The sequence below is a fragment of the Schistocerca americana genome, chromosome 5, assembly GCF_021461395.2.
Source record: "Schistocerca americana isolate TAMUIC-IGC-003095 chromosome 5, iqSchAmer2.1, whole genome shotgun sequence".
NCBI classification, from domain to species: Eukaryota; Metazoa; Arthropoda; class Insecta; order Orthoptera; family Acrididae; genus Schistocerca; species Schistocerca americana.
This window is the reverse complement of record NC_060123.1, coordinates 158,955,669-158,968,785: the sequence shown is the minus strand read 5'-3', so window position 1 is coordinate 158,968,785 and position 13,117 is coordinate 158,955,669. Positions and strand designations below refer to the sequence as shown.

The window sequence follows — 13,117 nt, the reverse complement described above, 5'->3', positions numbered from 1 at the left end:
CTTGGGCATCTGATGTAAAAGGTGCTGGATGAATTATTCCATTGATTTTGTGGGCTAGTTCCAGTATGCATTCCAGAGAATCTGTTATGTTCCTATGCAATTTTTCCAGAGGTTTTGCTGTGTCATTTGAGCCATCAATTTCCTGAAAGGTTCTCAGTTGATTTGTCTGTGTTTGTAGTAACTTCCTTGATGGGTGCACCAGGTTTTATAATACTTTGCAGAGTGAAGTGGCTAACTAATTTGTCCTGTAGCAATTTCCCACAGTTCCTTCATTGACTATCAGTTATGATAAGCATTTTGTCTCTTTGATTATTTGTTATCAATGCACTACACTTTTGTTTTTCAAAGTCAACAAATGAATTAGTTCAAGATCACCCCACATATTATGTAGCACTTCAAACCAGTTGTGTGTTGCACCTTGCTGGCCAATGTCTTTAATAGAAGTTATTTTAGGACTAACCACTCATGTGTTTTCACTTGTATCATAACTCAGATTTTTCACTAAAGCTTGTTCATAATGGCTTTGGGTTACATAATAAGTGCAAGTCTCCTTATAACTTTTGGGTAAGTCAGTTCACAGGCTGGAGGAAGGCAGTACCTCCAGTAGCACCAAGTCTAGTAAACCATTGTTGTGTTCAAACGACTTTCATGTTAAGGACAGCTCTGCACAAACAGAGATGAGCAATCCTAAATTCAGAGCTCCATGTCCCTGAAAGATGCTCATGCTTCACTGTCAGTTATTAGCAGTGCACAGATTTTTAAGGGGGGATGTTGATGAAAACCACACACTACTTCAAAAATACACCAAATACACAGTTTTGGAGATATGGCAATGAAATTTTGTACCATGCTTTACATGAAAGTAACACATTTACATATAAAATCCTTTGATTATGTATATTCAACTTTTTTAAATGAAATTTGAAGTTTTATTTTCAAAAACTAATGTATATGTTCCTTTTTCTCAGAAAGTATTCAAGACATTTCTACAAAAATTTCTCTGTTTCCTCTCTTTATATGTTGTAAGCTTATCTCATGATGTTTCTGGAACAGGTCAAATAGGAGAATTTTCATAATTTTTTAAATTCTAATTCCACAAGTACAATTTTAAATTCATGCAAAATTCCAAGCACTTTGCCACATATCTCAGCTTGCAATCAGAATTTCAAAATTTGCTCTTGAGACAATGTTTATTAGGTTTGCAGAAATATGTGTACTAAATTTCATAATTCTAGCATTCATATAATCTGAGGAAAAGGTACATAAACTTTAAAAAACAAACTTCTCAGGAAACACAATTTAAAGTTCAACCTAACTTTTTTCCTTATGTCACTTCTTCAGAAGGCACCACATGTGTACTCTGGGTTGTCTTTCCCTTCAAGGCTTCTCTTCTGGTTTCTTGTTGTCTGTCTTCTTTCCTTTACCAGGTCTTCAACTGACTTTTCAGCTGCAGAGACGCTCTGTGAATCTATTTTTCTTAGGATGTCTAGAGTAAAATTTCCTATCTTGAAGCTCATTCTTTCTAATACCTTCATCCTCCCAACATTCCCATCATTAAATACAATAACTGCATCATAAGTTGCAATTCTGACAACTGTAGCTGATGCAAATGTGTTTTTAGGGCATTGTTTCCATATGAGTGAATTTAGAGACTCATTTGGATTTTGGGTTTTGCCATGAACACACTTTTTGAGAAGTACAGGATTGGCCAGAAACTTGTAAGTGGGCTTGACAAGATCCTGGATACAATTTGGAAGCCTCTCCTTGTGAATGTAGGGGTTGTTACCCCTCTGAGCTTGTACATATTTATACCAGCTAATGTGGCACAGACTTTGAATAGCGTGTTCATCTGTTGACAACATGTGGAAATATGTAGCCCATACTGCACTTTTCAGATCATTTACACTGGATAGGTTCTGTCTGATAGCTTTGCCATAATACACTTGAAGAGAGTCTGTCATCTTCTTTGTGAGTCTGGTGTGTCCACCAATGCCCTTTCCATCTTCCAACTTTTTGCCCTTCATGTCACTGACAAGTTTCCTCAATCTTGAGCCCATTCTCTTCTGGATGTGACCTATGCATTCAAGTTTCTCAGTTGAAAGTTCTCCATAAGGTTTGCTCTCATTCACAGACTTGAATGCTCTGGAGTCACCATCCCCAAGATATTTCACATATCTGACACAACGTTCCTTGACAGATCTCTTAAAAATAATTTGCATACCAGCTCCTTCCATTCCACCACTAGAATCAGAAAGTGTTTTCCTGCAGTTATGTCCTTTTACATCTTCTTCACATTCTGCACTAAGTGCACAGTTATGGCAGAATCTGCTCATAACTTGAACATCTAGTACCTCCCCTGTGTCAATACTTATGACACTTGACACACCATATAAAGACGTATGCCCTCTTTTCATGAATGTACCCCCCCCTGCGGGTTCGGGGGTTAGAATAGGCCCGTGGTATTCCTGCCTGTCGTAAGAGGCGACTAAAAGGAGTCTCAAACGTTTCGGCCTTATGTGATGGTCCCCTCTCGGGTTTGACCTCCATCTATCTAAATTATTCCGAAGAGCGAGCCAATTGGGGAAGGGCACCTTACATGGTGCACTGTATCCTTCGTGCAATTAGACCTATCGCCGTCTTTCTCGTCGTTGCAATGGTGTCCTGCTCGTTTTCGATCTCTTGGGCGATTACCACGCTGCACTCTGCAGTGTTCTTTTAACTGTGACGACGACCTTGGCCATTTTTGCACCTAAGATCCAGCACGGTAGCCAGTCCGTTGTGGTGGGGTCGCCATGTACCCTCTTGGTTGTAGCCCCCTGACAACACAGGGATCACTCTACTGATGCCTGCGCCGTTCACTCCCCACGTATGCCAAGGAGTAGATGCCCATCTCCCTGGGGCATCAGGACTCCCGGCAATGGCCATCCTGCCAGGTGGCCTTTGCTGTGGCTGGGTGGCGCCCGTGGGGAGGGCCCTTGGTCGGAGTAGGTGGCATCAGGGCGGATGACCCGCAATGAAGCGTGGTACATCATCTATCGCTGGTGGGCCTCCACCAGCAGTCTCTAAGCGATCGAGGTCTAACCTCAACGTGAAGAAATTGGATCAGAGATCGTTTCCCTCCCTAGCTACTCCATGGGAGGAACGACTTGCTCAAGAAGGCAGTGGAGAATATTCACCCCGGTACCTCGTGTGTACGCGGGTTGATGGAGAACCTTTCATGTCGACCAAGCCCCAGTTTTTTGTGGAGCATTTAGAGGACAAGTTCGGGGAGGTGGAGGGCCTGTCCAAGATGCGCTCTGGTTCTGTGCTCATCAAAACGGCATCCTCTGCCCAGTCACGGTGGTTGCTCAATTGTGACAAGTTGGGGGATGTTTCCGTTAGCATCACGCCGCATAAGAGTCTCAACATGGTCCAGGGTATTATATTCCACAGGGATCTTCTTCTGCAGTCCGACGATGAATTACGCGCCAACCTCGAACGACGAGGTGTTCACTTCGTCCGGCGCGTCCATCGGGGTCCGAGGGATAATCAGGTAGCCACCGGTGCCTTCATCTTGGCCTTTGAGGGTGATGTCTTACCCGAAAAGGTTAAGGTGATGGTTTACCGTTGTGATGTGAAACCATATATACCTCCTCCGATGCGGTGTTTTAAATGCTGGAAGTTCGGGCACATGTCATCTCGCTGTACTTCCAGCATCACGTGTCGGGATTGCGGACGTCCTTCGCATCCTGATACTCCATGTGCTCCGCCTCCCATTTGTGTTAACTGTGGAGAACACCATTCCCCCTGCTCACCGGACTGTCGGATCTTCCAGAAGGAAAGGAAGATAATGGAATATAAGACCCTGGACCGCCTGACCTACACCGAGGCAAGGCGGAAATATGAGCGGCTACATCCCGTGCCCATGACATCCACCTATGCCGCTGCTGCACAAGCAGTCCGATCCTCTCCCGTGTCGTCACGTACTGCTGCCTCTCAGCTATGTCTCAATGCACCGGCCCCCTTGGTTGTGGGGGGCACTTCGCCCACTGTTGCTCCATCTACTCCAGGAGCAACACCACCCCAACCATCGGGGACATTCGTCCCCCCTTCCCAGCCGGAGAAGCGTAGGGCTTCTTCGGCCACTCCAGCCAGGAAGGGGTCTCTTGGGGCCCTCCCTTCCCAGGCTTTGCCCAGTGTCAAAGCGGACCCACGAAAAGTTTTGAAACAACAACCGGTCGCTGGTCATAGGGCTTCACGGTCGTCGTCCGTCCCTGAGGCTGACCCAGTGGGGCCCTCCCAGCCAGACCCTCCCAAGGCACAGCGTGCGAAGCCGTTGAAGAAAAAGGCTCCCAAGCAACCTGACATTGCGGTGGCACCTGTCCCACCGCCACCCTCAAACTCTGCGTCTGAGGACGAGGTGGAGATCCTGGCGTCCGCTGAGGACCTCGATCTCGCCAGTCCCTCCAGCGCCATGGAAAGCACTGGCGCAGGTGCTCACTTGGAGGCAGCAGGTGACCCAGCGGCGTAATCTGCCTTCCCAGTCCCGTCACGCCTTTCCCAGCCATGGACAACACCATCCTCCAGTGGAACTGCGGCGGTTTCTTCCACCATCTAGCTGAGCTCCGCCAACTTATCGGCCTTCACCCTTTCTTCTGCATTGCTCTCCAGGAAACTTGGTTTCCAGCAATGCGAACCCCCGCCCTCCGTGGCTATCGGGGTTATTATAAGAACCGAGCAGCTTATGAAAGGGTGTCTGGTGGCGTCTGCATATATGTTCTTCACACTCTGCACAGCGAGTCTGTCCCTCTCCAGACGCCTTTAGAGGCTGTCGCTGTACGCGTGTGGACGCCACAGGCTGTTACTGTCTGCAGTCTTTACATTCCGCCGGATGGTGATGTCTCGCAGCATGTCCTGGCTGCATTGGTCGCCCAATTGCCGCCACCTTTCTTGCTATTGGGCGACTTCAACGCCCATAACCCTCTGTGGGGTGGGTCAGTGGCCACAGGTGGAGGCGCCATCGTTGAGCATTTATTGTCGCAGCTCGATCTCTCGCTGTTAAATGATGGTGCCTTCACACACTTCAGTGTGGCGCATGGCACCTACTCCGCCATTGACCTTTCAATCTGTAGCCATAGCCTCTTACCGTCTGTCCAATGGAGTGTGCATGACGACCTGTGTGGTAGTGACCATTTTCCGATCTTTTTGTCACTACCACAGCGCCACTCTTCTGGGCGCCCTAGCAGATGGGCTATGAATAAGGCTGACTGGGACTTGTTCTCCTCCACTGCCGCTTTTGAGCCTCTCTCTACCGATGACATTGATGCGGTGGTTCAATCGGTCACCACCGGCATCGTTACTGCCGCCGAATCTGCCATTCCCCATTCCTGTGGGTCCCCTCGGCGGAAGGCTGTGCCTTGGTGGTCGCCTGAGATCGCTGAAGCGATTAAAGATCGCCGGCGGGCGCTCCAACGTCACAAGCGACACCCCTCCCTCGACCACCTTATCGCCTTCAAACGGCTGCGTGCGCGGGCCCGCCTCCTTATCCGCCAAGGCAAGAAGGAGTGCTGGGAGCGGTATGTGTCCACCATTGGCCTCCATGTCACTCCCTCGCAGGTCTGGGCCAAGATTCGACGCGTCTACGGCTATCGGCCACCTGCCAGCGTCCCTGCGCTCTCACTGAATGGAGCAGTTTGTACTGACTCCGACGTCATTGCCAATCGCTTAGCAGAGCATTTTGCTATGAGTTCCGCTTCTGCGAATTACCCCCAGGCCTTCCGCTCCATTAAAGAGCGGATGGAACGTCGGAGCCTTTCGTTTCGCACCAACCACCCAGAATCTTACAATGCTCCATTTAGTGAGTGGGAATTTCGCAGTGCCCTCGCTGCTTGCCCTGATACCGCTCCTGGGCCAGATGGCATCCACTGTCAGATGCTGAAACACCTTTCAGTGGACTGCCAGCGGCGCCTTCTCGATCTTTACAACCGTCTTTGGGTCGAGGGGGAGTTTCCGTCGCAATGGCGGGAAGGCATTGTCATCCCCGTTTTGAAACCTGGAAAGAACCCTCTGGAGGTGGACAGCTACCGTCCCATTAGCCTCACCAACGTTCTTTGCAAGTTGCTTGAACGGATGGTGAGCCAGCGCTTGCATTGGGTACTGGAGTCTCGGGGCCTTCTGGCTCCATCTCAGGGTGGGTTCCGTAAAGGCCGCTCCGCCGCCGACAATCTGGTGAACCTGGAGTCGGCCATCCGTACTGCCTTTTCCCGCCGTCAGCACCTGGTCGCTGTCTTTTTCGACATGCGGAAGGCGTACGATACGACGTGGCGTCATCACATTCTTTCTACGCTTCATGGATGGGGTCTTCGGGGTCCTCTGCCGATTTTTATCCGCAATTTTCTGTCGTGTCGTACCTTCCGCGTGCAAGTCGCGGCCTCGTATAGTTCCTCCCACGTCCAGGAGAACGGTGTGCCACAGGGCTCTGATTTAAGTGTCTGTCTGTTTTTAATAGCCATTAACAGGCTTGCTGCGGCCGTGGGAAATTCTGTCTCCGCTTCCCTGTATGCTGACGACTTCTGCCTTTATTACAGCTCTACTGGCATTGCAGCTGTTGAACGTCAGCTACAGGGCGCTATCCGTAAGGCGCAGTCTTGGGCTGTAGCGCATGGGTTTCAGTTTTCGGCAGCCAAGACCTGTGTTATGCATTTCTGCCGGTGCCGAACAGTCCATCCTGAGCCGCGGCTTTATCTTGCCGACGAACTCCTTGCTGTGGTGGAGACCCACAGGTTTTTGGGGGTGGTTTTCGATGCCCGGTTGACTTGGCTGCCTCATATCCGGCAGCTGAAACAGACGTGTTGGCGGCATCTAAACGCTCTGAGATGCTTGAGCAACACCCACTGGGGCGCCGACCGCTCTACACTGTTGCGGCTCTACCAGGCGTTAATCCAGTCCCGTCTGGATTATGGGAGCCTGGCTTATGGCTCAGCATCCCCATCTGCGTTACGGGTGCTGGACCCGATTCTCCACAGCGAGTACCGAGCGAGGTGGCGCAGTGGTTAGCACACTGGACTCGCATTCGGGAGGACGACGGTTCAATCCCGTCTCCGGCCATCCTGATTTAGGTTTTCCGTGATTTCCCTAAATCGCTTCAGGCAAATGCCGGGATGGTTCCTTTGAAAGGGCACGGCCGATTTCCTTCCCCATCCTTCCCTAACACGAGCTTGTGCTCCGTCTCTAATGACCTCGTTGTCGACGGGACGTTAAACACTAATATCCTCCTCCTCCTCTCCACAGCGGGATACGCCTTGCCACTGGTGCTTTCCGCACCAGCCCTGTGGACAGCGTACTAGTGGAGGCAGGTGTACCTCCACTGCGGTTCCGACGCCAACGTTTGCTGGCCGCTTATGCTGCCCATGTTCTAAGCTCGCCCGGGCATCGAAACTATCGTCTCCTGTTCCCGCGGTCGGTCGTCCGTATCCCAGAACGTCGGCCCCGGTCTGGTTGTACAATAGCGGTCCGCGTCAAGGAGCTTCTCTCTGGGCTCCAGGGTTTCACTGTTCCACCTCCTTTCCGGGCTACTTTGCATACACCCCCATGGTGTGTTCGTCGCCCTAGCCTTCGGCTCAACTTGGCACAGGGCCCTAAGGACTCAGTCCCTCAAGAGGCCTTCCGCCGCCGCTTTTATTCCATCCTGGCCACGTATCAGGGCTCTGGTGTTGTTTACACTGACGGTTCGATGGTTGCTGGTCGTGTCGGATATGCGCTCACTCTAGGGGACCTTTCCGAACAACGTTCCTTGCCGGATGGCTGCAGCGTTTACACTGCTGAATTGGTCGCCATCCTTCGTGCCCTAGAGTATATCCGCTCCTGCTCAGGTGAGTCCTTCGTTATCTGTAGCGATTCCCTGAGCGGTTTACGAGCTCTCGACCAGTGTTTCCCTCGTTCTCGTTTGGTGATGGCTATCCACGAGTCTCTGCATACTCTCGCCTGTTGCGGCCGCTCTGTGGTCTTTGTGTGGACCCCCGGTCATGTCGGTATCCCGGGTAACGAACATGTTGACCGCCTGGCGAAAGAGGCCACCAGCAAGCCACCTCTGGACCTTGGCCTCCCTGAGACTGATTTGCGGGCAGTCTTCCGCCGCAAAATCTTGGCGCTATGGGACGAGGAATGGCGCGAACTGACAATGTCCAATAAACTCCGTGCTGTCAAGGAGACGACGGCTGTGTGGCGGTCATCCCTGCGAGCCACTCGCAGGGACTCGGTAGTTCTTTGCCGGCTCCGCATTGGCCACTCCCGGCTGACACACAGTTATTTACTGCGCAGGGAGGACCCTCCTGTATGTCGCTGCGGGGCGGCTTTGACAGTGGCCCACATTCTGTTGGCCTGCCCTCTTTTAGCTGTGGTCAGGCAGACATTTGCGCTGCCTGCTACGCTCCCTGCCCTTTTAACAGACGACTCCACTATGGCTGACTTAGTTTTACGTTTTATTCGGGCAGGGGGATTTTATCATTTACTCTGAGTGTTTCTGTTTTATTTTATCGTTTTGTGTTGATTCTGGCCTTTGGCCTATGATTTTCCACTGATTTTTTAATGTGTTTCTAAGTGGTTGGCTTTTCCTTATTTCTTTCTATGGTCGGCCAACCACCGTCACACTCTGTGTGGTTTTCGTTCGTTTTGTCTTGTCCTTGTCTGTTTCTCTTGTTCTGTATCGTCTGTGATCTCTTCTGTTCCTCGTTTTTATTCTCTGTGGGTGTTCTTTGTCTTTGGAACAAGGGACCGATGACCGTAGCAGTCTGGTCCCTTTCATCCCCCCAAACCAACCAACCAACCATGAATGTACCATCACGACACAACAAGATCTGTCCTAACATGACCAGAATCGTTCTCATCTAATGGGTCATTGTTTGCAATAGCTTCTACTGTAGCTGCTATCATACTGTCCTCACACATGTCAAAAATTATGTTTTCCAGTACACAGTTTATTTGTGTAAATTTCAGGCATGGTGCTGGCATATTCATTATTCCGCACAATAAATTTCCCCCTTCTCTCCCAACTCCAATGCACCTCAATCCATGGGTAAACCTCATTTTAGCTTCATAGTACCAGTTTTTACATTTAAAAGTTTTGAATTAGCTATCACCATCGCATTTTTTGCACACAATATGCAGATTGGCTGCCAAGCCTACTCCCTTACGATCATCTATAATCTGAATGTTATCACTACCACATGTCTTACAAACATAAGAAAATTTCACTGCTGCAGTCAATAATTCAAGGTCAGTTAACCTAAATCCAGTGTACCGAGATTCATCAGTGTACCGAGATTCACCTCACCAATTTTTCGCTTGGAGCTGCTAGGAGATGAGTTCACATTTTCGGCAGATGTTCTTACTTCGGATGTAGCCTCATTGCTGGTTTCTCATTGTTTCTCGCATCTTCCATTCACTAACTTATTCAAATGCAGTTTATCCAGTTTTTTGTTCGCTGACCCGGTATTGAAGTGCTGCTTCAAAACATGGGTGTGGCAGGGAGGCAGTGTTGCACTTTTAATTAATTTTCAGGCACTTCGGATGTGATTTCAACATTGAAACTTTGGGAACTTATTGTCCATGAGTTGTACTAACAAATAAAAAATAAATCGAAAAATGACATTTTTGGTCAATTTCATCAACGTCCCTCCTTAATATCCTCCTTGGCAAAATAAACATGCTAACTTTGTTTACTATATTGCCCACAAGGATTTACCTAACAAAATAGGAAGATAAATATATGCAAAATATATAAGCAGTTTTTCTCACAGACAAGAAAATATTGTTTTCTGAGATAATGGGGAATATTGTAACAGAGATTAATGAGTTTTACCAGGAACATTAAATATCTATGCAATACTATGTCTTAACTACAATTCATGTTCTGGAATAAATGTATGTGCACAAAATAATTAAAGATAGTGTTCATAAATAGCATATCTTAATAGACACTGCAAATGTTCCATTTATGGATATCAATGAATTCTTGTGCTTTAAGATGTTATGACTTATTAACTTCACAATTAATTTTATATTTCAGGTTGTTATTGAAAATTCGCATATCAAAGATATTCGACTACATGCATTTAATGTTGAAGCTGAAACATTCATAATGGTAAATAATTCAGGATTCAGATCAGTAATGCCTGGAGGATTCATCATTTCTGCACATCACATTGAAATAAGTAGAAATAGATTTGGTTATTTAATGACTAGGTCATTAGAAAACATAAGATCAAATTTATTGTCGCATTCTACCAACCCCATCTACATTTTTAAGCAGAATTACATTGAATCTGCAGATGTGGGATCTCTTCACTGTAATGTTTCTTCCTTTACTGAACATAATGGTATAATATACATATCAGATAATAAATTTGTCTGTTCATGTATTCATTTAAGTTGGATCACACAAATTGCAGATTCAGAACCAGAACTTGCTCAGTTTTACAAAACACTATTGGAAAATGATAAAAATAATACTTGCTCTATAGGTCTGTGCAGTTTCCCCCTCAGTTCATTGCGGAAAATGATAAACACAGAATATCAGTGTGTTGCAAACATTACTTATGATGAAATATGTAATCTTTATGCCATTTTTTCTATTTCTAGAAGCTCTTCCCAACAGGCCAACTTTCTTGCTGTTTTACTATTGGTTATAGCAGAAATAATAGTCACATCACAATAAACTTGTATGCATTATTCTGACTGTTCTTGTTGTAAATTTTAAAAGTGGAAATGAAAAGTAGCATATAATTTCTCGGTCAGAATATACTTGATATATAAATGAAGAATGTACACAATGCTTTCCGTGTCAATCAAACGTAAAACTATCCAGAAGCTAAAAGGTAACCAAGAGACATTCCATAAATTTGACAAAAAGATGTAACTGCAACAAAAGTAAAACATATTAATGAGTACTGGCACTGCAGGATGTAAATGCCTCAATTTCATTGTCTTGCTACTGATGTACTTGGAAAAGTTAGTTTTAATTTGATAGGAAAATTGTGACCTTCAGGGCTGTGAATGTATTAAACTGAAGTTCACAAGGGGAGTTTGCTGACCAGACTGAATAGCAAACTTGTGAAGTAGAGGACATAGTTTAGCTATTCAACCACATCTCGATTCACTGACTTTCGGACATCATATAATCTACAAAAAGATCTCTCTCTCTCTCTCTCTCTCTCTCTCTCTCTCTCTCTCTCTCTGTGCAAGATACTTTGTGTTTTTTTGTTAGAATGACATATTGTTATCAGTTTTCAAGAAAGCCCTTGAAGATTTTGTTGTAACTATCATAGACAGATTTTTATTCAACACAAGAATATGAATAGAGAAGTACACATTTGGAACTCAAAGCTGCAAAGTTACAATACTGAGAATTGTGTGACATTGCATGACTTGAGGAAACTCCAGAGAGACAGCAGAATCCACTGAGAGCACACATAGGATCTTATATAACACAGTCTACAGCAAGTGCCAAATTACAGTCAATGTCACAATGGATGGATTCTGCTGGTGGCACAGTAATACTAATGTAAGGCAGTACCACAGATGCAATAAAGTTGAATGACTGTGCTGCAGCCTTTATGCAATGGGGACATGGCCCATACAAGTTAGCATGAACTAATAAACTGGCAGTTCCGATATGTATTCTGTGGTGGAACCTTAGGTGATGTGCTTCTTTGAGCAACCCAAGTGTGCTACTGAGACAGATATCCATAGATGAAATAGCTACATATGGTTGAAAGTGCCAGTCCTCTGAAGCAGTGAAGGAAGGATGACTGGAGCTCATATACCATCTTCAGGGTCCACCGTGAAGTCTTGTGACAGTGCTCACTGCAGAAGATATGTCTCATTGTCTGGCAGCACCATCCAACCTGTTCGGCTAGGGTTGGAACTGAGGGCATTCAAATCAATGCTGGCCGGCCATGGTATGTAATTGGTGCCCAGCAGCATATTCATTTTTGCAAAAATTCTCCACAGTCACAGCCAAGTCATAAAAAGTGGCAGAGGGGTGATCCGAAGGTCATGATTTAATGACCCCACTGTTATGAAGTTCTGAGTTGCCCATGGGCATAATGACTTTACCCAAGGCACTGTGTACCACCAGAAGTGAAACAGTTGCTGCAGATGTACTTGCTGGACATGACAGCAGTGATGGTGGAAGTGGCTACACAGATGTAGCTGGTTGATTTGAAGTAAAAAAGTACCATGATTGGTGGCTATTGTTTACAAGGATGTGAGGTCACCATACACACATTCACTATGCTGTCAATTATACTAGGCACTTACCAAAATAACCACATCCAAATAAGAGCACCTTTATGGAAATGAGGGGATCATTTTGAACACGTATGGGAAGCGGGCAGCTGAAGAAGTGAGAATAGTCCAGAATTATCTAGTGTGGAATAATTCTACAGGGATTTTGCCATTCATACATGAAGGCTCATACCAAAGCATTATGCTCCTGAATGTATGTGTAGTTTTGCGTGGTAAAAAATCAGTAGTCGGCATTAAGTAATAATCTGCTTTTATCAAACGTGTCAGTATATCAGTTTGTTTCCAAAGAGAGATAATTTGTTCAGGTATAAATTCAAAAGATCTTTAAAAGAATAGTGGGGGGGGGGGGGGGGGGGCAGCACAGTTTCCGTCTCTTTTCAACAGTATGTTCCCTCAAAAATTGCATAACATTTTACAGTGCTGTTTAGTGCATTACCATGAAAACCAGAAATGTTAAACAGCTGCATTACAGCAACCTGGATTAATGTCAGAGTTTAAAATTGTTTACTCAAATAAACTGAAATTATTTTTTTAACTTTTAAATATTTCTGATCATTCATCACTTTTCAGGTAATTTAATGTAATACTTTTCACTGGTATATAATTTATATCAACTTTCTTTTCAGTAATAATCAAAATATTCAGTCTTAAATCTCCATTCATCATATATAGTCTGAAATTAATATATTGTCTAAATTGCTATCGTATTTAGATTTCAATTTTGATGTGGTTTATCTGTGATTTATGAATTCTGTTTCAAATATACAAGGTTAAATAATTTCTGGTAAATGTCACAGATAAAAATTCATCAAACAACTCCTTATTGGTTTTC

At 45.7% G+C, this 13,117-nt stretch overlaps 1 protein-coding gene across 1 annotated transcript in view; it reads left to right on the top strand.

Annotated features, from left to right (window-relative positions):
- Positions 1–12,609, top strand: part of LOC124615851 — an 82,658-nt gene extending 70,049 nt beyond the window's left edge. Inside the window, exon 3 of the mRNA XM_047144007.1 lies at positions 10,046–12,609. Within this exon, the coding sequence (XP_046999963.1) occupies positions 10,046–10,693 (648 nt within the window). The 3' untranslated portion in view covers positions 10,694–12,609. The remainder of the gene's footprint in view (positions 1–10,045) is intronic.
- The last annotated feature ends 508 nt before the right edge of the window (positions 12,610–13,117 follow it).